The 27,803-nt window shown below is 40.7% G+C and overlaps 1 protein-coding gene across 7 annotated transcripts in view; it reads right to left on the bottom strand.

Moving 5' to 3' along the window:
• FRY (FRY microtubule binding protein) overlaps positions 1-27,803 on the bottom strand; it is a 501,309-nt gene that overhangs the window by 270,582 nt on the left and 202,924 nt on the right. For all 7 annotated transcript variants that reach the window (XM_033948462.1, XM_033948457.1, XM_033948458.1 and 4 more), the window contains exons 6-14: positions 27,358-27,437; positions 27,189-27,269; positions 23,203-23,371; positions 22,433-22,525; positions 22,221-22,319; positions 13,557-13,658; positions 11,614-11,717; positions 7,744-7,852; positions 3,873-3,959 (exon numbers count right to left, since the gene is read on the bottom strand). In XM_033948462.1, coding sequence (XP_033804353.1) covers positions 3,873-3,959; positions 7,744-7,852; positions 11,614-11,717; positions 13,557-13,658; positions 22,221-22,319; positions 22,433-22,525; positions 23,203-23,371; positions 27,189-27,269; positions 27,358-27,437 — 924 coding nt within the window. The remainder of the gene's footprint in view (positions 1-3,872; positions 3,960-7,743; positions 7,853-11,613; positions 11,718-13,556; positions 13,659-22,220; positions 22,320-22,432; positions 22,526-23,202; positions 23,372-27,188; positions 27,270-27,357; positions 27,438-27,803) is intronic.

Below are 27,803 nucleotides of genomic sequence, written 5' to 3'. Positions count from 1 at the left end.
CTACTGAAAAGGCATAAGCTTAATTCTACATCCACAAATGCTCAGAGTGGGGGTGGATCAAGTAGAAACATCTTTCATTTATTTGGACTTATTTATAACCTTGATTAAATAACTCTAAGCAATTTCCAATATTAGGAAACAGGGAGGCAGAAACATGCCCCAGAAGGTAACGAGGACTAAAAGAATCCAAAACATGCATGGGATAAACACAGACAATTCTGAAAAAAGCTGTGAAAACAAGAGGGACTGGTGAGGTCTTTGGTACTGCACACAGCAAAGGAAATAGGGTCTTACAGTCCTTATTTGCCATCATATTCCGTGAGCCCAATATTGAGCAGGTTTCAAATTATTTCTATAAACGGTAACACCATACAGACAGCAAATGCTGTTGAATATTCAAATATAGTTACACATACAGTATACCCCCTAGTTTTGTATATAGCACCATAGGTTGAGCGTGCAAATCAGTGCACACGACTTAAATGTTTAACAAGACCAATCAGTGCCAATAATTGGCAACTAAGACCTCATAATTGACTAATTGGAATTAATTAGAAGTTACAAACACAACTTGTTAAGTGTTATGAAGTGTTATGAAGTTCCAGTGCCCAGATTTCAAAAGAAGGCATAGCCAGAGGCGGAGCCTGAGTGGATCATAGGCATTCCTAAAAGTTATGTGCACCGATATAGAATACACCAATCCGCCCTAACTTAAGACATGATACCAATTATGTTGAACAGGCTTTTGTAAAAGAACATTTTATTATTTATTTTATTTCTTCCATTTGTGCATCGCACATACCTATACAAGCTCTAGGCGGCATTTCACTTTGGAAACTTCCTTGGGCCCCACTGGAAGAACAAAGCACTGCATGCTTCTGGTAGCACTATAGAAATAATTAGTAGTACCATATTTCTCCATAGATAGGTCGCGGCCTATACACTGATTTTCCAAACTGGCCTAGTGAGTGCGGCTTGCTTAAATGGGGCGGCCTATCTTATAATCATCATCCCTCCCCCCGGTACCTCTTTAAATCCCCCTTAAATACCTCCCTTGTTGCGAGAACTGACGGCAGCCATTCAGGAATCAGTGTGGGGCCAGGCTGGATGTTGAAAAGGTCGCTCCTACCCAGCACTGTTGGCTGCGAGATTGTAAGAGGCAGCTGTCCAGTGAGACAGGTATTTAAAGGGAGGGGGGATGATGTAAAAATAAGCTGCGGCTAATACCATGGGACGGCTTATCTATTAGTTTTAAAACATAAATCTGCATTTGCTGCAGCCTATATATGGGGGAATACAGTAGTAGTAGAATTGGAAGGCCTTATAGTGCAAGATATTTCCAGAGAGGCTTTATATTTTGTAAATATCCATTTGTTTGACCCCTGCTTTTATCCTTGGTGAGGAAGAACCTATTCGGCGTCATTGGCTGCATGCAGGACTTTGCACTTTAGGGCAAGTTTGGCTTAAACAATCCATAATACCTTTTGAACTTGTGCCAGAAGAATATGGCCTTTCAGATAGAGACTCTTACTGTTACTCTCAATTGTGCACCTTTTTACAGCAAAAAAAAACCTTTTAAGATTTAAGCTTAGAAGAAACTTTGCTTGAACAAGCCCTGTGATTGGGTACGGGATGGGGAGGCATATCTCATCTCTAGAGAGCATACTCCTGGTCAAGATAACGCACCACTATGGTCCACTGATAAAGGAATATTTTTTTTATGAAGGCCCTCTTTTACTAAGCTGCTGTAGAGGTTTTATTTATTCATTTAGCCCATCCTCCCAAAGGAGCCCAGAATGGGTTTCAAAGGTACATTCATAGAATAGATAGGACAAAATTAAATGAAAGACATATTTGGCAGCCATAGCTTAGAAGAATTTGTAGCATTTCTAGAAGATATTACATGGCATAGCATAGTTTTAGAAGAGCATTCACTGTACTAACAGAACAGAACAGAACATAAGCGTCAGAACATTTAGCACTCTGGGCCGTGGTAGAAACCTCTACCACGGCTTAGTAAAGGGGGGGGGGGTTAAATGTTCCCATTCTAGGCTATAAGCCTGAAGAGCAAAAATTAGGACCATTTGTATTTATAGTGGCACAATTGACAGTGGCTCCAGATATATTATGGGGGCAAAATAAATTGAATTGCATGCAATTTATGTCAAAGCTAACCCCTATCTGGCATAAAACATTGCCAAATTATCATAGAATATGGGATAGATACATCTGTGATCTGTGCCATTAGGATGATCTGACAAACAGGAATCATCACACTTGCCCACCCGGGCTGGGGTTTTTTTTTCTCTTTTTCTTCTCTTATGAACAAGCTTATTATATGTATGTTAAATTGTAACCCATTTTGACTCTATATTATTTATGTTAACTTTGTAACCCGTTCTGAGCTCGTTGGGGAGGACGAAATATAAAATGGGGTGAATGAAAAGTTGAAAATGGGGTGCTATGCGAATAATGCAGAACAAAGTGTTTATGAATAGGGCTGTTGAGATACTTTATTCGCATATGTATCTGTTCAGTTTTGTATTATTTTATGTCTTACCCTTTAATAAAAAATTTTTTTTTTTTTTTAAAAGGGCACCTAGATGTTTGTCTCTATGCCAAACTTCTAAGTGCTTCTGGAAAATTGGACTCAATATTTTCTAAATACAAAATGCTGAGTCATCGGTTAGACAACAGTACAACAGAAAAGGATCTGAATTCCAGGGTCACACAATACTGGACGTCAGTACCAGACTTGTGGCATGGAATGTTGCTACTATTTGGGTTTCTGCCAGGTACTTGTGACCTGGATTTACCATTATGAATACAGGATACTGGGCTGGATGGACCACTGGCTATTATGTTCCCCTATTATACTTAACACTGGTCAATGAGGAAAGGTCCAAAGCACACCAATTTATTTAGTCCAGAAGGAAAAAATAAAAGACTGAGCATAAATTCACAAATGGAAGAGATGTGATCATGGATACTGGTCTTCTTAAATTCCCTCAGGAAAAGACAAGGCATCGCGGGCTCAAATTGGCACAAGGTAGATTTACATTAAACTTGGAGTGGATAACCTTTATACAAGGAAGGTCGTATGAAACAATAGTACTACCCTGGAGGGCCAAAAACAATGCATAATGCTGGAACTAGATATGGACAGAGCTCCATAGACCAGGGGTAGGCAATTCCGGTCCTCGAGAACCACAGGCAGGTCAGGTTTTCAGGATATCCACAATGAATATATATGAGATGGATATGCATGCACTGACTCCCTGATATGCAAATCTATCTCATGCATATTTATTGTGGCTATCCCGAAAACCTGACCTGCCTGTGGCTCTCGAGGACTGGAATTGCCTACCCCTGCTATAGTCCTTCTCTGAAATGTTAATAAGCAAAAATGTAACCAAAAATAAAGGAAACAAATTGCTAGAGTTGGTATTCTTAAAATATTTATGAAATACAGCATGTAAGATCACCAAAACTCTGGCTAATGACATTTTCTGTGTACATGTATTTCCCATGGTCTCGCTGGCTGAATTTGGCTCACGGGCTAGAGTTTAGAAATACTGTATACATCTATATATGGTCCCATTCCCTTTCTTTCTTTTCTGATAAGAAAATGATCTTAGAAGTGTTCTTTATATTGAAGATGTTAATTAAATTAAACAGTTTTCTAAATAAGAAGGTAAAGATATTGAAAAGGTAATATTAAATATTTTGGAAACATTTTTAACCAAATCTTCAGAAAATCCAGATGATTATTTCACGTGTGGTGTCACTCGCTCTGAAAACTTCTCACTGAAATAAGGACAACCCATTCAAAGTGTGATAAGCATTTCATTAACACTGGCATTCAAACTTACCTCAGGATTGAGGCTGAAAGCTTTTGCTGGCTTCCCAACACAGAGAAGATCAAAAATAATTTCTTTCATCGCAAAATCAAGGCGCTCCTAGTGACAAAGCAAAGTAAGATGTAAAACACTTAATTGTAATACAGGAAATATAAACTTGAAAGCACTACATAAAAAAACTTGCACACATCCAGGATTAAGGAACAAGTGAAATAAAAAACATTTGTGGTGGCTAGTGTGAAAGGCCATTAGGCAGTTTGCACTAGAGAATGACATGGGAACTAGTATCTGTGGTTAACCACAGGGCAGGGATGGGAAAAGAGTCCATGCGGACAGGGACAAATTTAACTCCCGTGTCATTCTCTAAAAACCTGAGAGTAGTATCAATGTGTAAAAACTTAACACATTTTAGAGAATTGGCAACTGATTTCAATGTTTTAAAAAAATCTGCAGAAGCTGATTTTGGATTTAAATTAACTACTATTAAATGGCATAATTTAGGTCTTGCCTGCCTTTGATGTAGCAACAAGAGTCTTGTCTGCTGATCAGACTCTTATCATTTGCAACCTCCTTCCATCATGTGCCCAGCTGCTCAAGCATCTTACTGTTACTGCAACAGAGTCATCCATTGTTGCTGGCATCAAGGCCATTTCCAATATTTAAAAGACATTTATTTTCCTGCTCATCTCAAACACATTTTAGATTCTTTTCTACATCCTTGTCTGAAAGACAAGCCAATTACTTTCCCAGATTATGTAAAAACATAAGTAACTGAATCTTTGGGAAGATTGTACCAAAATCAGATCATAATTGAAGGCTCTATTTGTGAATTATAAATAGTTGTACAAAATATTATCCCTTTTTATATTTAAATTTTTTTATTAATCATAAATGTTCAAGGCTTGTACAAATAAAGACAGTCGGTGGGGATGGGGACAAACTTTGTCCCATGTCATTCTCTAGTTTGTACCTCTCGGGACGTGTCGAAGTGGAAGATGATATTTTCTTTCTCAAGGGACCCTCGGCCACAAGAGGGCACCTGCTCAAACTCAGGGGCGGAAAATTTCATGGCGACACCAGAAAGTATTTCTTCACAGAGAGAGTGGTTGATCATTGGAACAAGCTTCCAGTGCAGGTGATCGAGGCAGACAGCGTGCCAGACTTTAAGAATAAATGGGATACCCATGTGGGATCCCTATGAGGGTCAAAATTGGGTCATTAGGGCATAGACAGGGGGTGGGTAAGCAGAGTGGGCAGACTTGATGGACTGTAGCCCTTTTCTGCCATCATCTTCTATGTTTCTATGTTTTCTATCCAGCCACAGGCTAAATAAAAGCTTCTGTAATTCTCTTGGCCTGCTGTCCATGTATGAGGAATCTCAGTACACTCCTTTGCTTGATGCTTGTGGCTCCACAGAAGCCAGCAACCACCACTTCGCTGAGTCATAAGAATTTAAGAATAGTCACACTGGGTCAGACCAATGAACCATCTAGACCAGTATCCTATTTCCACAGCGGCCAATCCAGTTTACAAATACCTGACAGAAACCCAAATAATAGCAACATTCTATTCTACCTATCACAGTGGCTTTCCTCCATATCTATCTCATTAGTAGACTATGGAATTTTCCTCCAGGAACTCAGCTAAACCTTTTCTAAACCCAACTAATCGTTATTACCACATCCTCTGGCATCGAGTTCCTGAGCTTAACTATTCTTGGAGTGAAAAAAACATTTCCTCCTATTTGTTTTAAAAGTATTTCCATGTAACTTCATTGAGTGTCTCCTAGTCCAGAGTTTCTCAACATGCAGTACTGTTAGGGGTACGCGGCACTGCGTCCATCTCCCGCCCCCTTCCTCCTTAATGGCTGCTGCTACCAGGATCCCATACTCTCCTTCCTGCATTCCCTCCTCCACCGAAGCAGTCCCGGAAGGCTTCCCTCCGATGTCAGAGCTGACATCAGAGGGAAGCCTTCCGGGACTGCTTCCGATGTCAGAGCTGACATCGGAGGGAAGCCTTCCAGGTCAGTGGGGGATCCACAATTCCCTCCTTCAGGGCTGTCTAGCTGGGCTGCTCCTTCCTGCCGCACAAGGATGCAGGCAGTGGCTCTTGCACACAGTTGACTCAGAAGCCTTCTCTCCGATGTCCAAGTATGAGGTTAGTTTTTCTCTTTTTCTTCTATTCACCTGTTTTCCCTGCTGTGTGTTCATATAGCATCAGAGGAAACTATCAGCCAATGTATCTAATGAAACCTAAGATAGAAAAGGAAGGATTCCACCTCAGGAGGTGCATCTGCTGCTCTGGCTGGGCCCACAGCACACATTCTATCCTATCAAAATTCATGAGCATGAACACTTGGCAAGGTCCTCTCTCTCACACTATTTCTCTGCTTACTGACAAAATTAGTTCTTTGTGCAATACTTGGTTGCCTCTGTGGCTCTCTTGGCGGGGTCATCTTGAAGCAATATTCATGGTGATGGCTCCACAATTACTTTATGTACTGCAGATGTTGCCCCTTCCTTTGCTGGCAAGATATATTTGGCAGTCTAAGCCTTCCAGGATTTCTCTCAGTAAACTTAAACCATCAAAGCTCATGTGAGGAGTGGGATTTCTGGATTTCGCTTTCAATGCCAAGACCTCCATGCTATGAGCCAACTAAGAACTTCTTACAACTGAGACTCTTTATTGGCTCACTATTGAATGATATTTAGTAATAGAACCATATCAACTTGCCAACTTTGTGGATGCACTGAATATATCACTTGTCAAATGTTGAACTGTCCTGCTAGAAACTAAGAAATATTGAAAGATTAGGCTCTTACCATTGATAATCTTCATTCTGTAAATCCACAGAGGAGTCTGTACAGTATGTGTTTTATCTCAACCTGCGAACTGGGTCTTGCAGAAAAAAACTCTGCTCCTCCCACATGGCTGAGGAATACATGTCCAGTTTTCACAGATCCTTCCACTCCGAACATAAAGCAGGCAGACGAACTTCCTGGTTGACATGAATATCCAAAACCACCTTCAGAAGAAAGGAGTGAACTATGCAGAGGAAATCCCCCCCCCCCCACCTCTGTGAACTGGAGAAAGGGCCAATCGCCATGAGGAAAACTGTCTTGACCGAAGGTCCAGAAGAGGCGCATCCATGAGTGGCTCAAAAGGGGCTTCCGCAAGCTCTCTCAGTACAACATTAGATTCCACGAAGGGAAAGGTTATCATAGCGGTGGTCGCAAGCGAAGTGCCCTCCTAAAAAATCTGGCCACATTTGGACGAGATGTAAGAAAACCGGTACCACTGTACACTCAAACAGGAAAGGCCTGCCTCCTGTACCTTGAGATGGACCACAGCAAGGCCTTTTTACAGACCGGCCTGAAGGAAAGTGAGGACCATAGGAATAGGAGCATGCAAAAGTTCTCACAGTCTTTCTGAAAACTTTAGCTGTTTGTAGATTTTTGGTTTTAACAAAAGGTAAAAGGGGGTCTGATATCCAGCCGGTAGTGATCAGCAATTTAAAAACTCAGATATTCAATGCTGGGCCAGGCTTCAATATTAAATATCTGTGTTTTCTGAATTAGCTAAGTAAGATATTCAGCACTTAACCAGTTATGGGTTACCACACAAAGATAGGAGTGACTTTTTATGTAGTACTGAATATTGGCACTTAAGCAGCCAAGTGCTGACTCCACCCCCTGAAAACACCCCCAAAATAGCCAATTTGCAATTTGGTACTAATTGGTTATTTTCAGCAGCACTAACTGGCTAACTGCCGCTAGAAATTAGCAGCCAGTCTTGAACAGGCAATTTAACCAGTCAGGAGTCATTCCTGGCCAGTTAAATCGCATTGAATATCGACCCACTGGTGAACGATTTTCATCCATACCTGTGCAATGAACTGTATAATTTTCACAAATATGTTGAGAGGCATATCTCTTGGTACGACACCACGGGACCCTTTGGGGAAAAGAGTTGCGATGATGGTGGTAAGTCGACTGGAAGAGAAAATACAAGCATTGGGAAACAGTTTCAGTCTCAGGTAAAACAGTACAAGAATGGGTATTCTGTTCCCAAAATTAAAGGGGTCCTTTGAGTTCTGCACTTACCATACAGTAGCCCCCATATTCTGGACAGATCACCAAGGTAGATGGGCAAATTTGAGCATGGATTGCAGATATATGCATAAATCATCTGACATATGTATAAATCATCTGATTGTGGCGGTATAGAAGAATAAAGTTATGTAAATTATGTAGATTGGCTTAATTGGTGACAAAAATCAAACAAATGCTAATTAGCACTAATTACCGGTTGCATGCTTATCTGCTCTGTGCTCCTATTCTATAACCTGCGGCCTAATTTATCTGATGTGTAATTCCAAAGGGGGTGTGGCCAAGGATAGAGCATGGGCATTCCCAGAAATTATGCACAATGTTAGGCACAATTGGGAACAAGCATTTACACCATTTTGGCAGACATAAGAGCTCTTGACAAATATGAGGTGCAAAATGCGCACCAAGCTAGTATTGTTAAGGCCAATTATTGTTAGCGCCAAATTAGCTAATTAGTTAGTGTGCACTCAATTTTGGGTGACCTATAAAGAATCTGGCAGTGCACATCCAGCTTAAGAGATTTAAGAAAGGCATCTAAGTTTATTATTATAATTTAGCATTTGATGATAGGAATGGGATTAATGGATTCTGCCATATATTGCTCCAGCAGTACTCTTATTTAAAAAGCACCAAAGAAGGTGGCAACCACTGCCAATTTATGTATTTAAAAATATTTATGTCCAGTACTATCTCCAAATCTGGGCAGGTTACAAAATTGTATACACAATAAAATAACAATTGCATCATACATTTAAAACAATAGTCTTAACAAAATACTTTTGAATATCACCTCCAGCATTTGATTTGAAGGGAATTTTCCTTTTAAGTTTTTCTTATCTCATCTCTAAAATATTTCTATAATCTTTTTATTCCTGATAATGGATCACATATACACAGCGTCACTCTTCTCTTAATATTTTGACAATATCCATGAGATAATGAATTTGATAAACTGCATCAGTGAAATGGCAGCAAAGTAACAAAATATATTACATTTAGACAAAAAATCTTTGCAAAGCTAATACCTTAATTAAACCAGGGCTGTCATATGTCAATCCTCAAGGGCCGCATTCTAGTCGGGGTTTCAGGATTTCCCCAATGAATATGCATGAGATCTATTAGCATACAATGAAAGCAGTGCATGCAAAGAGACCTCATGCATATTCATTGGGGAAATTCTGAAAACCCGACTGGATTTCGGCCCTCGAGGACCAACATTTGACACCCCTGCCTTAAACCAAGGCTACTCAAAGCCTCGAGGTCCAGAGGCAGGCCAGAATTTCAGGATATCCACAATAATATCTGAGAGAGATCTGCATACACTGCTTTCTTGAAATGCAAATTGTATATACATTGTGAATATCCTGAAAACCAGGCTTGCATGTGGACCTTCAGGACTGGAACCGAGTGGCCCTGTCTTAAACAGATCTTAATATATTAGCACCTTAGGTCTGAAATAGAGGTTTGTGCTATGTCAAAGGGAAGCACCGTGAAACAGTGTTTATGTTATCTACTTGAAATATCATCTTTCCCAAACATTCAAAGCGGTTGACAGTAAGGAACAAATAAAACAAATTGAAATCAGAAAGGAATTACAAATAGGAAACATAAGTTAGATTCCAAGGCTTTTGAAAATAAGGGGGTCGATACTCAGCCTACTGTGTTAAGCGACTTGTAAGCTGCTTACAGTCACAGGATGATCTAACTCTGGATATTCAGTTCAGGGCAGGGGTAAGCAATTCCGGTCCTTGAGAGTCAGAGCCAGGTCAGGTTTTCAGGATCTCCACAATGAATATGTATGAGATGGATTTGCATGCACTGCCTCCTTGAGATGCAAATCTATCTCAGGCATATTTATTGTGGATATTCTGAAAACCTGACCTGGCTCCGGCTCTCGAGGACCGGAATTGCCTGCTCCTGGTTGAGGGGCATGCATGACTCCCAGTATTGAATATCCAGGTATGTCCACTAACCCGGCACTGGTCAATATTCAGACCGGTGCCTGGTTAATCTGCTGCAGAAAGTTAGAACAGCTGTTTTGCTATCCTAACTTTATGGGTGTACTTAGTCCTTTAGCAGACTGAATATTGCTGTTAACTAGCTGGAGGAGCCGCCTAATGGTTAGTGCAGCAGACTGAGATCCTGGGGAACTGGGTTCAATTCCCAGTACAGCTCCTTGTGATCCTGGGCAAGTCACTTAACAGCCAAAAAAACAAAACTGTGGTAACGATGATCTTGATAAACAGTTTATTGTAAAAAATAAAAAGTCTTCACAAATAAAAGCGGTGCATATACTTGAGAAATCCAAATAGTACACAGCATCAAATATGTGATATGAACCCGACACGGTCTGTGTTTCATTATTAGACAACCTTTTTCTGGGGTCCGTTCTTATTAAAGCACAACAAATAGAAACGCTTGGAAGCAATAAACTGTTTATTAAGATCATGGTTACCACAGTGTTGTTTTGGTTTTTCGTTGTTTCCTTTCTACTGTGGAACCATTTGGAGAATTTTTCGTTTGCCAAGCCACTTAACACTTCATTGCCCCAGGTACAAAAAAAAATACTCAGCTTAGATTATGAATCCACTAGGGCAGTGTATCACAAACTGTGTGATGGGGCACACTAGTGTGCCCGCACTGGCATTATCTGACTGCCTACAGGATGTGCCTCTCATGGCAATCGGACAGTGCCAGCGCCTCTCCTTCTTTCCAGCCCTCTTTCCCTGCTGGCACCCTCCGTTGGCATCTCAAAGCCCGTCTGTAGGGTCTTCATGCATACGCGGACATCAATGTGATGATATCACGGTGACACCCGCACACTTCAAGGTGCCTCGAGCTGTGGCCACTACCTTTAGTGTGCTGCAGCTTGAGAAAATTTGCGGGACACTGCACTAGGGGCAGAAAAACTACCTGCATATACATGTACAGCGCTGAATATGTCTATAATGCTATAGAAATGACAAATTTTTTCCCGTTCCCGCAGTAACTCAATTTCCCCATCCCCACGAGTTCTGTCACTGTCCCATTCCTGTAAGCTCTGCCTTAGCTGCACAAGCCTCGAATGCTTATGATTTTAAAGTGTTTGAGGCTTGTGCAGATGAGGACAGAAGCTTGCAGGGATGGGAAAAGAATTCACTGGACGGGAAAAACGAGTTCCCGTGGGGACTGGGAAAAATTTGTCCCCGTGTCATTCTCTAGTAGTAGCAGTATGTTGATGCACTGCCCTAATTCCACTTCCAGTCCACCCCCCAACTTAGCCAGTTAGGGGATGGCCCATTAGTGGAGATATTCAGTGGTACCACCTAGTTAATTGCCCTGAATATTGGTTTCTGGTTCGCTCAGCAAGATTTAACCAGGCAGAAGAGTCTCCTGTTAGGTGAAATCCTTCTGAATAATGATCCTTAAACGTTCAAGCTTGTCATATAGATCTGAGTGAGTAGGGCTCATTTTATTGCTAACAAAGTCTCGATTATCAAATTACTTGGCAAAGGGATCTTGGGAGCTGAAGGAACATGAAAGAGTTAAAAAATAATAATAATAATCTCACATGTACAACAACCTGTCTCCAATCTCTTCCCACTTTTGGGAATTATCAGTTTTATATCCAGACTCATTACCTTTGTTAGCATAAATTTTTTTACCTCTGAGTAGCTGTATTGCTTTCACATTTTATCCTAATCATGTAAACCCACAATAATCTGTACAAAGATTCCAGTGCAACTCGAGCCATCTTAGGATCCTTATTCTATAATAACAAAAAGAAAAGAAAATGAAAATAAATCACATACATAAGAATCTCTCTTTGTTTACCTTAGGGGGCAACCTTTAGACAATTTACACTGGGGCAAGCTTCTCAGATAGGTTTTATCTGCTTGAAATCTGCCCTGTTTCTAAAGTGACAATGCGTACAGCTGTGTGTAGTGAGTAGCAGCAGACTTGCTTCTCAAGGAATACTTTCCCTGACAAATGATAAATTATCTCTGTTGGCCAATGAAATTTGCAGATCCTCAAGAAAGGCTCTGAAACTGGCAGTAGACACTGATTCTAAGTGTACTGATTCCAAAAACAATAATTTAATAGGTTTTAGGCTCTGATTTATGAGAACAGAAACCATTGTTTATTTAAAACATAGATGCTGCCTCACCTCAAATTTCTATAGTTGAACATACAAGGTTTGTAAGCACCAAATCCTAATCCTTGCACATCCATAACATCATCTCAAAGAATTCATGTATCTGGTTCACACAGACACAGAATTCCTTTATAAACATTTCTATAACGAACATCAGCAAAAGCAGGACTCAGAGGCAACTAATATACGCTACTAGCAACTGAAGTTAATGTTCATATGTCCATCCAAGATGTTCATGTAAACCACTCTGAATTGACTTCATAGTCATTAGTTGGCGGTATAAAAGTTTAAAATAAGCAATAAACGTGGTTTTGTTTTTAAAGAAAAGATGTTCCCTACAAATTAGTAAATGTGTGATCTGAAAAAAAGAATAATTTCTTTTTGTTTTTATTCCACAAATGCACGTTAGGACATACTACATTTTTCCAAATTACGTGCTTTATCGAATATTGTCACTAAAGTGTTCCAAAGTAGAAACATAGAAACATGATGGCAGATAAAGGCCAAATGGCCCATCCAGTCTGCCCATCTGCTGCATTCACTATCTCCTCCTCTTCCTAAGAGATCCCCCACATGCCTGTCCCATGCTTTCTTCAATTCAGACACAGTTCATTTTCACCACCTCTACCGAGAGACTATTCCACGTATCTACCACCCTTTCTGTAAAAAAGTATTTCCTTAGATTACTCCTGAGTCTATCACCTCTTAACCTCATCCTATGCCCTCTCATTCCGGAGCTTCCTTTCAAATGAAAGACTCACCTTGTACGCATTTATACCATTTAGGTATTTAAACGTCTTTATCATATCTCCCCTCTCATGCCTTTCCTCCAAAGTATACTGAGGAGATCTTTAAGTCTGTCCTCATATGCCTTATGATGAAGACCACCAACCATTTTAGTAGCCTTCCTCTACACCAGCTCTATCCTGTTTATATCTTTTTTGAAAGTACAATCTTCAGAACTGTGCACAATATTCTAAAGGAGGTCTCACCAGAGTTTTATACAGGGGAGGGGCATCAAAACCTCCTTTTTCCTACTGGCCATACCTCTCCCTATGTTCCCTAGCATCCTTCTAGCTTTTGCTGTCACATGTAACTTATTTGGCCACATTAAGATCATCACATACTATCACACCCAAGTTTTGCTCCTCTTTCATGTTCAAGAACTAAGACCACTAACATACACAGTGAAATTTTCCAAGATTCAAACCCAAGATTTCATCCATCAGAGACTAGAGAATTGTATGCACTCTTTCTGAGGAATGCACACTATTGACAACACATGAAAACCCTCCACCAAATTCCAGGGGGGGGTCCTGTTGTTTCAAACAAAAAAAACCCCAACAACATTGTAAATATTAATGACATTGTCATGTCATTTCAAATGAACACATATCCTTAGTTCTCTGTGACAACCACAAAGATTAATACAGTGAGTTGAAAGATACTAACTTTGAGATTGGATAAACAGTTGTTAAGAAAAATATGCCATCTGTTTAGAAAGAACGGCTTCTGACTGACACAAAGCAGGCAAGTTACCAAAGGATATAGTGCCTAGAGAGGAAAAAGAGAAGGAAGATTTAATTACAAAGATAAGGTACAACAAATCATCTTGGTTATTATCGAGCAATTACAATGCATTTCTAGCTGCAGAAGGATACTATGACTTCTCAGCTAAAAAGAGTACAGAAAATTGATTGCAAGATAAAGAAAAATAATTTTCCGTAAGAAACTACTTCAACAGATGACAGAAACATGCCAAATATTTAATTCAGTGCAGAACATAGTCCAACAGTGTGTACAGAAGCAATGTTCTGGTAAAATTAGAACAATTCTTACAGTCAAGCAAGCATTTGGTTCCTAATAGCAAAATATTTTTTTCTGGGGTTACCTAGTATATTCTTGGGGGGACAATTCTGAACAGCCTACCTAATTGGCAGACCGTGTGTGTGCATTTTGGTAAACATGCATCTTGCAGTTAATTTTTCCAGGGAAATTCCCAGGGGGAAAGGGAGGGATGGAGGGTGTTTGAAAACTGGCTGCTAATAGACACATAGAAATGCCACTTGTATTCTGCATCTGCTAATTGGGCGGACAGCCAACCAGGGGAAAATCAGCATATGTGCATTTGAAAATGTCAACGTGTATGTTTGTGATCTTTCTGTCTTCCCCCCTTCTCTTCCCCCCCAAACCTTTCTTTCTAGCTCAACTCAAAATATTTATTTTGGAGAAGCTGATGAATAACCTTAGCTAGATTGAGAAGACAAAGAGTCATCAAATATTTCTGGACACTCGTGTCAGAAATGGGCTTTATGACTTAGAGAAGTATTCTATAGTGGAAGCCTAACCTGTGCTTAACGCATGTAACTCGGTGCTTCCCAGACTTGCTTTTGGGACCCCAGAGCAGCTGGGCTTTCAGGATAATCACAAGAATTAGATATGAGATCATATCTTCATATGTTAGGACCCCAATGTGTGAAAACTGACTATGCATATTCATTGTGGATGTTCTGAAAACTCAGCTGACTATGGAGTCCCCAGGACAGGTCTGAGAAACCCCGAGTTATACCAGTTTTCCAAAGGAACTTGTGCACCTACTTCTCTTTGAAAATTAATTATCACTGGATGCAAATGTACACATTTATATCTGTTCTCTAATACACACACACACGCACACTTCCAAGTTTATTTTACACTAGTCTTTAAGCCCGTTACATTAATGGGTGCTAGAATACTGTTCACCCTCTATGTTGCCCCTTCCATTCACTGCCCTCTCTTCTCTTTCCATCTCTCTCTTTCTCTCCCATATGGTCTCTCTCCATCTCCTCCTTCCTTTTGCCTTGGTCTGGCATACCTTCCTACTTCCCTCCAAGCCATTCTCTCCCCCTCTGCTCCCTTTCCTCATTTAACTACTTCATTGGTCAGCAGCAGCATTCACAATTCATTGCTGTTGCTGGCTTCAGGTCTTTCTCTCTGGCCGGTCCTGTCTTCATGAAAACAGGAAGTAGGCAGGACCAGCCAGAGAGGAAGGCCTGAAGCCAGCAACAGCAGCGAATTGTAAACGCTGCTGCTGCCTGAAGCACCCGAGGCAGACACTTCTCTCCCCTCCCATCCCAACCCCCGCTGACTCTGCGACCCTCCTAGCAAGACTTTAATATCAAACCTCCCTCCAGCGTTGGCAGTCGCTGCTTCGGCTTTCTTCTGCTGTTGAGGCTCTCTGTTGCGTCATTGATGACGTAATCAATGACGCGGCAAAGGGACTCAACTGCAGGAGAAAGCCCGAAGCAGCCTGTTTAACGTGCAGCGAGTGCCAACGCTGGAGGGATGTTTGTACCGGTGCAGAAGCGATATGTCTCTCCCCCTCCAGTACCTGTGCAGCACTTTGCTGCGGCGCATCCTCCCATGGGGGGGGGTATGCACAGTGGGAGCGGGTGAGAGCGGCGATCTCCAGTTGGGAGGGGGAGGGGGGTGAGAGCGGCGATCTCCAGTTGGGGGGGGTTTGCACAGTGGGAGCGGGTGGGAGCGGTGATCTCCAGTTGGGGGGGAGGGGGGGAGAGCGGCGATCTCCAGTTGGGGGGGGGGGTTTGCACAGCGGCTTAGAACTTAAAAAATAACTTCGGCCACAACATTACCTTGGGGTCTGCTGAACTTAAAAATTAATTCTTTGTGAACATTAGTTTGGGTTCCGCGAGTGTGTAGAACCCTGGTGTCCGAAGGGGTCCTGTTTGGTCTGCCACTGCCTGGAGGAATTGAAGAGCGTAGAGGGCGGAAGCGGGAGGTGGGGCCTCAGCACCGGCCGGGCGGCTCGCACCGCCGGCCCCGAGGAGCTCGAGGCCGGTGCCGGACATGGGGCCCCCAGGAGCTCGAGGCCGGCGGCGGGCATGGCTGGCGTGGCATGGTGGAGGAGGAACAGAGTGCGGTGACGTAAAACCCACGCATGCGCAATCGTGTTTCCGCGACGGGATCAGGGAACACGATTTTTTTAGTGCGCATGCGCGTCCTACCATTTTATTATATTAGATGCAAATATAAATGTTTGTGCATATAATCCAGGCAATTTTATGGAAGATCATTTCTGTGTATAAAATATTGTTTTACCAATGGAAATGCCTATAAACGTGACCCCTTTGTGACAGATCATTCAGTATGAACATGGAGTAGATCTTCACCTAAAGAAGAGCAGTGCGGAAACCAGTTAGCTCAACCAGAATTTTATCAAAGTACGAGTATAAGAAAGGTGGTTACAAGTATGCATGTGTCCAGACTTTCATTCAGCCTGATCTCCTTCGTCTGAATCAGAGGTAACTACATTTTTAAGTCATATAAAACCAAATACAAACATAAATATAACCCTACACTAAACTAAAAAAAGAAAGCTGAAAATAGAAATATAAATTACCTTATGAACAATACCACATCAATAAAAATAATACCATGAAGAGCCCTCACCAGTATAACCACTTGGTCCTCAAAAGATTATCTTGTCGTCAGACACCGAGATCGATACAACACTGAGATCGTTACCAGCTGATCCTAGCAATGGTTCAATATTGACCTGTTTTAATGTATTTTGGTCTCAAACAATTTGAAAGTGGTATAAAAAACATATACAGTAATTGCTCTTGATCCTTCTTGCCGCATATGGGACAGAGACTGTAGAAATCTGTCCAGCATCAGCTACACCGCCCCACTGCTGAAGTTGCCATCAACAGCTAACTCCAGCCCCCTCTCCCCCCCCCCCCCAAATCTGTCTTGCCAAATATTGGACACAGACTGTAGAAGTCCATCCGGAATCATCTTCACTTCCTCACTGCTGGGCTTCCATTTAAGAACCATTCTTTCGCATCATAAATGAAGTTCTGGTTTTTGATCTGTCAAGTTTTGTGTCAATACTACCCTCTATCTATTTAAGGATCCTTTGTGTCTATCCCACACATTTTTTAACTCTGTCACTGTTTTTCCCTCCACCACCTCTATAGGGAGGGCATTTCAGGCATCCACCACCTTCTCCGTGAAGAAGTATTTCCTGATGTTACCACAAAGTCTACCACTCTGCAACCTCTAGTTTTACCATTTCTCCATCTCTGAAATATATTTGTTTATAGATTAATAGTGGATGCTTTGGAAGGGCAGATTGGATGGGCCATTTGGCCTTTATCTGCCTTCATGTTTCTATATAATATCCTTCAAGTATTTATTTATAACATTTCTTTCTATATAATATCCTTCAAGTATTTATTTATAACATTTCTAACCCGCCAAAACCTAATAAGATTACAAAAAAATACATACATAACTATCAAATAACACATAACATATACATAAAAACAGCATTCTATAAAGTCATTATTGCATTACTCCCTAATTAAACATCTGTATTATTATCTCCTCTCTTCTTTCCCCCAGGATATACATATTCATGTATTCAAGTCTCTTCTCATATCTCTCGGTGCAATCCCGATATAATTTTCGTTGCCTTTCTCTGGACCGCTTCAAGTCTTCTTATATTTATTAGTGTAGGTCAGCATTTGTGTGCCCACATGTAGGTGCAATCATTTACGCCAGCTCTACGGCAGGTGTAAATGCATATGACTAAATGTGGGAGTTGGGTAGATGACAGTATCCTACAAGATTAGCGTGTAAGTGCTAGACACACCCCTAACCTGCCCATGCCCCTTTGAAGTTATGTGCTAAAGCATAAGTATGAAGTATGTGCTAAAGGTGTTAATCTTACAGAATAGCTATTAAATTCAATTATGTGAATAATTTACTCCTGGCGAAATTCTGTGTAACTGAACAATACAGAATTTGTGCAGAACTCCAAGCATACAGAATTACCTCTGTTCTGTGCAGAATTTGGTATCGGCTTGCCTTCTCTCCATCTGCAGCCCAGATTGCTGCCAGCAACATCTTCAGGCAGCTTGGGCAGGCTTCCCTCTATCATGTTCCCACCCTCAATGATGTCATTTCCTCTTTCTTCACAGGCAGAACCACAGTAGAGGGAAGTATGCAGAGCTGGCAGCAGGTTGCCTATTGGAACATCAGCATCGCTGAAGTACACAGGGGGAGCCTTAGGAAGAGGGGTATATGCAAAGCCAGGGCCTCCATTTGAAATAGATTCCATTTAAGGCAGAATGGAGACAGAGCATAAGAGTTGAGAGGGGAAGGAAGAAAAAAGAGAGAGATGCTGCATTGGGGAGAGTGAGAAGTGCTGGTTGGGGAGGAGAGGGGAGAGAGAGTGAAATGCTGGCTCAGGGGGACAGGGGTGAGGGAGATGCTGGTTCAGGAAGGATAGGGTGGAGAGAGGGTAGGTGATAAATACTGGCTCGGGGAGGATGGGGGGAGAGAGAGTGAGACGCTGGCTAGGGGGAGTGTGGGGACAGGGGAGAGATTTTTCACAGTAAAATTTGATACTTTCTGCTAGAAAGAAATCACTAAGTGAGAAAAACTTGAAGACTTTTTTTCTCTACTATAATTTAAATGAAAATACTGGATTGTACTGAAATTCTACACTGTGAACCAAAACCCAGACCCTTGCAATGGTCAGCATAACGTCTACAAAACTGTTCAAATATCAATCATTTTTGGCACAGAGAAACCTACAGTAATTGTATACTGAATAGCACTTCAAAATATTTTTAATCTTGGGGGCAGTACATGATTTCTATGGGACTAGTTCTTTGATAGCCTGATCATTTTGGGGCCTATTCTGGAAGCGGTGCCTGTCGCGTGTCAATCATGGACAAGCACCACTTCCAGAATTGTGGTGAGCAGGGACCTTAGGCGCCAGAAATGTAGGCCAGGGTTTAGCAGGCCAGAGATGCATAGTGACACTGAAGTCTAGTGCCACCCCCTAAACATGCCCACTTCTGGGCTTCAGTATCACTATGCGCTGCTAGCTGCCAGAGACCTAGGTGCCGGTCCCAGCATCTACTTTTTAATGAGGGTTTAATTGGGTTTTAATTATTGCACCACTTAAACCACTTACATTAGGCGCCAGTAGGCGCAATCTAGGTACTTGCCAGTGCCTTACGTAAGGCAACTTGTTTATGAATCCGGGCCTTTGTGCTATTTGAGTGGTTCTTGGCCACCTGCTACCAGCCTTCTGACCAGTTGAACCTAAGAGGTTTCAAAATGTTGTCCAAAGTGCATTTCTTACAATCTTTGGTTTGAAATCTCTCCAAATTGTTGGCATTTGACCTGTTTTGTAGAATGTTATACCATAACAGGTATCATGGGATTTTTTGGTTCACAATGTAGCCTGACCTTCAGTTGTATAAATGCAGTCTCCAATTTCACACATGTGGAGAGAAGTTTTTCACTGTTCAATTTGATACTCTCCGCTAGAAGAAAGTCACTAAGCGACAAAAACTTGAAGACTCTGGGGGGGTTTCTAGTATAATTTAATGAAAATACTACGGGTAAATTGTACTGAAATTCTGGATAATAATTAGCATAAATATTGTTTAAATGTTGTCAAACTCGCAGAATTTGCAAATTTTGTGTGTGGAATTTGGATTTTTTTTTGCACAGAATTTTGAATTATTTTGTGCAGAATTCCACCAGGAGTAAATAACTGCATATTAGTGCCAATCTGTACCGATTTACTCCAATTACTTGCTGTTAGTGACTAATTTATCAATTAGGTTATGCATGTAACTGCCACTATTCTAGAACCTGCCTGGGCAATTTTACATTGAACATGTGCAACAGAATTAGGGAGCAAACAGCTGTTTTAGAATTGTTCTATTTATTTAAGCCCCACGTTTTTATCTTACTGTGCTAACAGCAAGAGCCCCGCACACTATGGTATTATTCATAAGGTAATTTATCTTTGTATTTTTTACTATTTTGTATTTTGAGTTTTCTTATTTTAGTTTTTGTACTGCTATATCTATGTTTTTCTGTTTGACACACACACACACACACACACACACACACATATATGAAGAAAAGTATAAAAAGATGGTTTACAAGTACATACATGTCTAGACTTCTTTTAACAAATTTTCATTCAACCTGATATGTTTTGGCATGAGACTATCTACATATTTTAAAGGGGTAAACTTTTGTTGTTAAGGTTGAATGAAAATTTGTTAAAAGAAGTCTAGACTTGTATGTACTTGTAAACCACCTTTTTATACTTTTCTTCAGTAAATCTATGGTTGAGCTAACTGGCTTCCCCATTGCTCTTCTTTTGCTTATAATCTGGTTTAGCAACTGGACATAACTTTTTTTTTTTGTAGATCTTCATCATAACATCACCCCACATTATGAACTACCTCTGAATAGCCAATAATACAGCTCTTTATTTCTTTATTTCTAAGGTGGTTTGGAACAAGATCATTAATATTTCTGCTGTTCAGAAAAGGCCAGAATATGCTTTGCTCTTTGGCTTGCTTTTTTTTTTTTTTTTTTTTAATAAATCTTTATTCGTTTTATAACTTACAATAAGTGTGACATTTAGTTAAAACATTTTAACATCAAATAGAATACTTAATATTCAGCAACAATACAAATCATATAACTTATCTCTCTCTCTCCCCACCCTTACATATCTTTGGCTTGCTTTTTATTCTTCTTCCTTTCTACTTGAGCAAGATTTATATATTTGGTATCTCTAGGCACAGGAGCAGGAATCCTCCTTCGATGATGTGAAAACTACATCTCTTCTTCCACCTTAGCAGCACTTTCCCGAGTGGTCCAATTCCACAGAACCCAGCCCTTAAAGGTACAGAGGCAAGACAGAAATGATTCTATTTTAGTCCCGTTGCTACCAGCTGTGGCCCTGGTGCCTTTAAGGAGGCATTCCAATGGACAGAGCTGCTCAGAGTAACATCAGTACACGATACCACAAACTGAAGAATAATCGATCAACACAACTAATAAAGTTCTTCAAAAATTCAATAATCAGCAAAAAACGCCCAAGCCACGCACAATTTTCAGTAACTAACACATACATTAATACATTTTTCAGTGTATCCCAGTGTGACGTCTTAAGCTATGTGAGCAGATTGCCAGAAGGTCAAAAGCTCTTTTTTGCTTTCAAATAGCCCCGACATCAAAGGTGGCTTACTTTAGCCAACTTTATGCTACACACCATCATCAGAATACATGTAAGTGTGAATAAAGCAAATGTGCCAAAATGAGTAAGTTCAGAACAGAGGAGGTAGTCTTTCAGCTTGACACTCCTAGGAAACTGCCTGCTCTGATTAGTGGAAAATCCAGACCTGATGAACTCTACTATATTACAACCTCTCTCACCTCCCAAGCCAGACTGCAACAACGGGCAGCTGCTCTAGCACTTGTTGTATAAGAAAGTGCAATACTTTTCCCTAAATAACCTTTGCCAAATGCTGACCCTTTGACTGGCCGACAAATTTAGAATCAGTGTGCTAAGTAGCTCACATCTCTGCTGCCCTAACTAAGCAAAGAACAGCAGGAACTTAGTACCTTAAGCCTGCGCCTACCCCATTTCTCTTTCATTCTGTGACTAGATAATTTCTATGTAATCACAATTGTAGAGCAGGAAGGTACCCATTAAATCCTCTGGATTTCTACAGTGCAAAAAAAGAACATTAATATCTCTGGTCCTCAAAAAGATCTGCTTCCCTGTGTTATTCTGACAAGGTTCAATATATCGACATTACAGTGGACGTATGCTGCACATTTTGGAAGAATGCAATCTAGCAGACTATGACAGGGAGAAGAGTGATAAGGATTTGGGATTTAAAAAGCATGGTTGTTTCTAAATGGTTTTATGTATCAAACTGTAGAAATTCTTTCAGTGTGTTCCCTTCCCCCCTAAGAATCAGAATTCTTTCTCTTTCTTGATAAACAGGGCTGTATGTATTAGCTTTCCATGAGGCTTAGAAGGAGACATTAAACCCAACCTAGACCATTGATGAGCAAAAGAGCTGCTATAGATTGTTTCCCTTTTGGATTACAAATCTAAATATGGAGTAATAAGGAAAATATATAGGGGCTTTTTTGTTGGTTTGCTTTTTTTTTATTTATTAGGGAACCAATTAGTACTGGATATATCCAGTCCAAGACTTTTGCCACAGAAAGTTGGTCAATATTTCTTTCTGCACGAGCTCACTAGGCATTACATACCAGCGAATGTTTTTTTCGAGAGGAGAGTTCCAGTGTAGTGTCATACAGGCTCTCAACAAAGTTTCTCAAACATGGGACATTCACTTCATTTTTAACAGCCTGCCAAAACAATTTAAAAAAAACAACATTAAAATATGAAAAGATGCATAATTTCAGCATTATTTTCAACATTAAGTAATATTCTTTTAGCAAAGTGAAAAGACCCCACTTACCGCAGCTACAGGGACAAGAATTTCCACAAACAGCCCTGCCAAGGCATGTTTAATATCTTTGTCTTTAACCTCAAGGAAATAGTGAGCACATTCCTGCCAAAAATAAAAAAAATAAATAAAAAACAAAGACAATCAAACTTAAGACTAAGACTTTTATGAGTCTAGCAAGTACATTTAAATTCTGTCAATAAGATATTTTTATAACATGTCTAAAGAGAATGTAATAACTACACACTGCAGGCCTTTTCCCCCCAGTGACAGCCACCATCAATCATGCACTATCTTAAACACAAACAGAAGTGCTCGACAGCTCTGCAACCCATATGAAGCCAATATTTATCAAAAATGGATTGCTTGTTGTGTAAATGCGTACTTGGATGACACTTACAGAGGAGAGAGCAGGGAAAGGGCAAAAGTCCAAAAAAAGATGAGGCAGAGACTTCTTTTCATGTTGCTCAAGCCACACTAAAGGGTTTCGGCTATGTGCAACATGAAATTTCCTGTAAAAATCAGAAGAAAGGCAGCCCATCTGCTCATTGTGCCAAACATCTCCCTCAAATACACAGTTGGCTAAAAGCCAACCCTTAGGCTGTCAGGAAACAGACACCCACCCTCACAAATATGTCAATTATTTGAGAAGGGAAGCTTTCATGTGTTTACATTTAGTACATCTAGGACAGTGTGTTGACAATATTATCTTTCTACATCTAAGGTACATCTACACGTGCACATTAAAAAGTTTTGGGTGAACAACTTTGGCTTGCTGCTACCTGCATGAACTGAAGAGAAGCTTCAAAGTCCTCCACGGGATACATCTTAATACGGAAGAATTTCATCCCCATTATGAGGCTAATAACACTTTGAACCACGTAAGGGCTTTGCTCTTTGTGCCGCAGCTCCTTCAGCTCAGCGAGAAATTTCTTCTTCACAGCAGGAAACCTACAGAAGCACAAAGGGTCAGGTGCAGAACAAGGCATGGCTGGTGGCTTCCTAACGTTTGCTATTGTAATATTCTTCTCTTGATGTTTTACTGAAAAACAAAAAAAAGCTCCATATGAACTGAAATTTGGAGGTCTCCCTTTCAAACGCTTAATATAGCTGAACAGAATATTAAGTTTCCTTTCCTAAAATTCTAGAAGAGATTGCAGTCTCTGGAATGGACCGTTATACATTATTGTGACAACAATTTGAAGTCAGAAAACTTGGTGGGTATGGATAACTAGCTGCTGCCTTAATAACTGAATAAACACTAACCAAAATCCAGTGAGATGGATTCTATTGACTGTGGGGTGTCAGATTGACCACATCAGCGGGTCTGTCAATTCCTCATTCATCCCCTACAGACAGTATTCTTTATAACTTTTTCTTATGCTTTTTTTTATATATATATATATTCTTTTTTATAAACTTTCATTTTTGACGTTGTTCATAATAAGTTAAGTAATAAGTTAAATATTAAAGGTGACTTAGCTTCTTTCAGTGAGTTGTGTAAGTCATACTGTTTGGATATACTTTCTCCAGTGTTATACATAGAACACTCCCCTCTGCCAACGCGTTTCGCCGGTCTTTATCAAGGCATGGGGTTCTGATGCATGAAATGTACCTAGTTTGCGTATCAACGGCATCCAAAAAATGAAAGTTTATAAAAAAATGAAAGTTTATAAAAAAGAATATATATATATATATAAAAAAAAGCATAAGAAAAAGTTATAAAGAATACTGTCTGTAGGGGATGAATGAGGAATTGACAGACCCGCTGATGTGGTCAATCTGACACCCCACAGTCAATAGAATCCATCTCACTGGATTTTGGTTAGTGTTTATTTTGATTTAGTCTTTGTCTACTTTCTAATTTTGAAGAATGCCTTAATAACTGGACATCAGTACTAAACAGAGGCATAACTGCAAAAAAAATTGAGCTGAAAAGGCTTCCTCTTGGTTTAGCTGACCATCTATTTACAAAACTACAACAAAGCAATTCAGACGCATTACATCCATGTTGACGTGCGTTATTGATAATGCTTGCACAAATAATACACATTGGGTCGGATTCTATAAGCAGCGCCTAACTCCTAGGCACCGCTCAGCATGGTTGTCAATTGCTAGGCACCGCTTATGTAGTCACATGCCTAACTTCACCTAGGCTTCGCTAGGTGTCCTAATATTAGGCACTGGTATATTAGGCCTGGATTTTCCTGGCCTAATTCACCAGTGCCTAACAATGCCTAAATCATGCCATGTCTATTCTCTACCCCTAACCATGCCCCCTTTTGAGTTAGGCGTCGTTAGGTGCTGGAGGATACCTCAACTTAGGCATTGGTAGGCGCCACTTTGTGCTTCATGCAGAACTTTTAATTTATTTATTTTATGATGTGGTCAATTACCACACCAATTAAGCTCATTACTCAATTCTGAGTTCTAGTGGTGTCTAATCTAGGTACCATTTATAGAATCTGGTGCATACTGTCAAAATAAGCCAGCAAAATGCAAGGAAAACAATATCATCACATGAAATGACTTTACACCTTTATACAGATGAGGATAAAACCTGCAAAGAAGTAATTATCACATCCAAAACACATGCATCATGCATTATTTACTCATTTATTTTTCAAAAAAGTGGTGGAAAAACCTCCGATACCCTAGCAAAGTCCATAATGTTCAGTAGTACCTCAACCGTTCAGGACTGCTTAAATAAGGGTTGAAAATAATCATAAGTTAATAAACCACCACACCAAAATGTAAATGTAGGCATTCAACAACAAAAATTCAGGCACTTAATACCAAGAATTTCTAAGGTGAAACACTTAACCTGAATTGCATCCCAATAGGGACCCATTTCACCTGTGGCTTCTTCAGGGGGATTGTCTCATCAGTAGTAAAGCGACTGAGTTGGCACTGCAGCATTATGGACTTTGCTGAGGGTTTTTTCCACCACTTTTGGGGAAAAATGAGTGAATAATGAATGATACGTGTGTTCTGAATGTGCTTAAAGTGGAATAAAAATTTTTAAATAAAATAAATTATTTTCAGTATTAGACTTGAAGTTTATGCAACATTTTTTCAGTGGAGAATTCCCCATTTTTGTTGATTAAATCTGCAAGCCATGTTAAACAGGCAAAACCTAACTACTTAACATGCTTGACAATGCTCCTGGGACACCACAATCTTTAAAGGGTCAGCTAACCCCCAACTCACACCTCTAAAATATACTCCCCTGCTCCAGCATAACTTCCTACTCCTCCATCTCTAATAGTATGACTGTATCTGCGTGCGTCTGGTAGCACTATAGAAATAATTAATAGTAGTAGTATCGAATTCTGTTTTGTTATGTAAGTTTCATGAATCAAGGAGACACAACTGCAAACCTATAGGGATGCTCAGTCATCGCCTCACATTTTGGCGTCAGGAATGAGATTGGGGAAATGCCAGAGGATTCAAGCCATGAATAAGAAATGCATGGCTCCCCTGAAAGATAATCTTGCCAAGGGGACCAAGGTAGGGGTACCTGAGCTACTGAGTACCAGAGGTGTCTAAGTAATGGAAAATCTTAAGAACTGCTGATAGAGTATTGGTTGAAGGTAAGGTTCTCTCATAAAAATTGAGGTCTGAAGAGAGAAAAAGTCACACATGACATGCGACATTTGGATCTTGTCTTATTGGTCCAGGAAAATAGTGCCTGAGGACTTCATTAATTGGGTCACGGAGAGGAGAGCAAACCCAGCAGGATGCTGTTGAATATCTGCTACACCACACTCTAGAGCCGTGTTTTGCAAACTTCTGGAAGCTGCAGCACTCTAAACCCAGTGCCGCAGCTGGAGGGCATCCTGAAATGCGCGGACGTCGGCGTGATGTCATGTCGACATCCACACATGAGCGAAAGCCCTCCAGACGGGGCCCTGAGCTACCAGTGTGTGTGTGGCGGGGGGAGGGGGGGTGCTGTAAGAGGAAAGGTGCTTAGAGGAGGCGCACCAGCACCAGCTGACTGCCTACAGAACGTACCTCTCGCCACGAGAGGCACGTCCTGTAGGAAGTCAGCCAACACCGGTACCTCTCCTTGCCAGCATGTCAAGATACACCCGTAATCTCGCCACGGCACATAGTTTGCGATACATTGCTCTAGAGCAGTGGTTCCCAAACCTGTCCTGGGGGACCTCCAGTCAGGTTTTCAAGATATCCCTAATGAATATGCATGAGAGAGATTTGCATAAAATGGAAGTGACAGGTATGCAAATCTCTCTCATGCATATTCATTAGGGATATCTTGAAAACCTGACTGGCTGGGGGTCCCCCAGGACAGGTTTGGGAACCACTGCTCTAGAGGATCAGATCCTCCAGCTGTTATAATTACTGGAGGCTCACATAAATGGCAGAGGATTGAAGTACATAAAAGAACTGAAGGTGGGACTGAACCTGGAGATCTCAGGAACTTTATGGATGGAGTGGACACAGGAGCCAGCGCTTACTAAGCTAGGTCCAGAGGATTACCTGGATGCTCTTTTGTTGATATTTGAGTGGGTGGCCAAAATTGAAGGTTGGCCCAAGATCAGTGGGTGATCCAGTTAGCTCTTATTTGACTGGAGAATACTTAGTCACCAGGGGGTTCCCATGAGAGTCACCACTTCACACTAAACATTTACTAGCAAATGAGATCTTTCTGGCGGTGGGAAATATATTAAACAGTCAGTCATCCTTAGTGTAATCCCTTGACTTTCAGGATCTATATTTTTCCCAGTTTTTCAAGATATATACTTACTTGGACTGTGCTAACACACCTATTACTTCAGCATACAGATCAGCTACAATGTGCATGTTTCCAGTGTTGGGACCAAGGTACCTAATAAGAACGGAACAGTCATGTTTGAGATGTTGCTTTAGGCCAAAATTGCAAACATGCATTACATTGTGAGGAAAAATGTTATTACCCTTCTTTGTATTTAAAGTGCTTGAATGCCAAGTTAATAACTTCATGTACCAAACTGTCTATTACAGGATGAAGTGGAATCTGCAAACAAAAAGAAACAGCAGCGTCTGAGGCCAAGACTTGTGAAATCACCACAAGGCGCACCATGAAAATACAGAGAAACACACCACAGAAACTAGTTATAGTGCTTGAATAACCCTAGGCAAACAAATAGGCTTTCTCATCATAACTTAAAGGAGAAATTAGGTTCTTACCTGCTAATTTTCTTTCTGTTAGCCTATACACCCGTATAGTTCTTACAAATGGGTTTCTACCTCACTGCGACCATCAGGTGGAGACTGAGACCAAAACTTGTATATTAGGATCGACTCCCCCCTACCAATCCAGTCTGCCGAATAGCCAAGCAGAACCTAGGAAAGACTACAACTGAGAACAGTAAAACATACT

The sequence above is a fragment of the Geotrypetes seraphini genome, chromosome 6, assembly GCF_902459505.1.
Source record: "Geotrypetes seraphini chromosome 6, aGeoSer1.1, whole genome shotgun sequence".
Taxonomy (NCBI): Eukaryota; Metazoa; Chordata; class Amphibia; order Gymnophiona; family Dermophiidae; genus Geotrypetes; species Geotrypetes seraphini.
The sequence above is the reverse complement of the archived record's forward strand: the minus strand, read 5'-3'. Positions and strand labels throughout refer to the sequence as shown.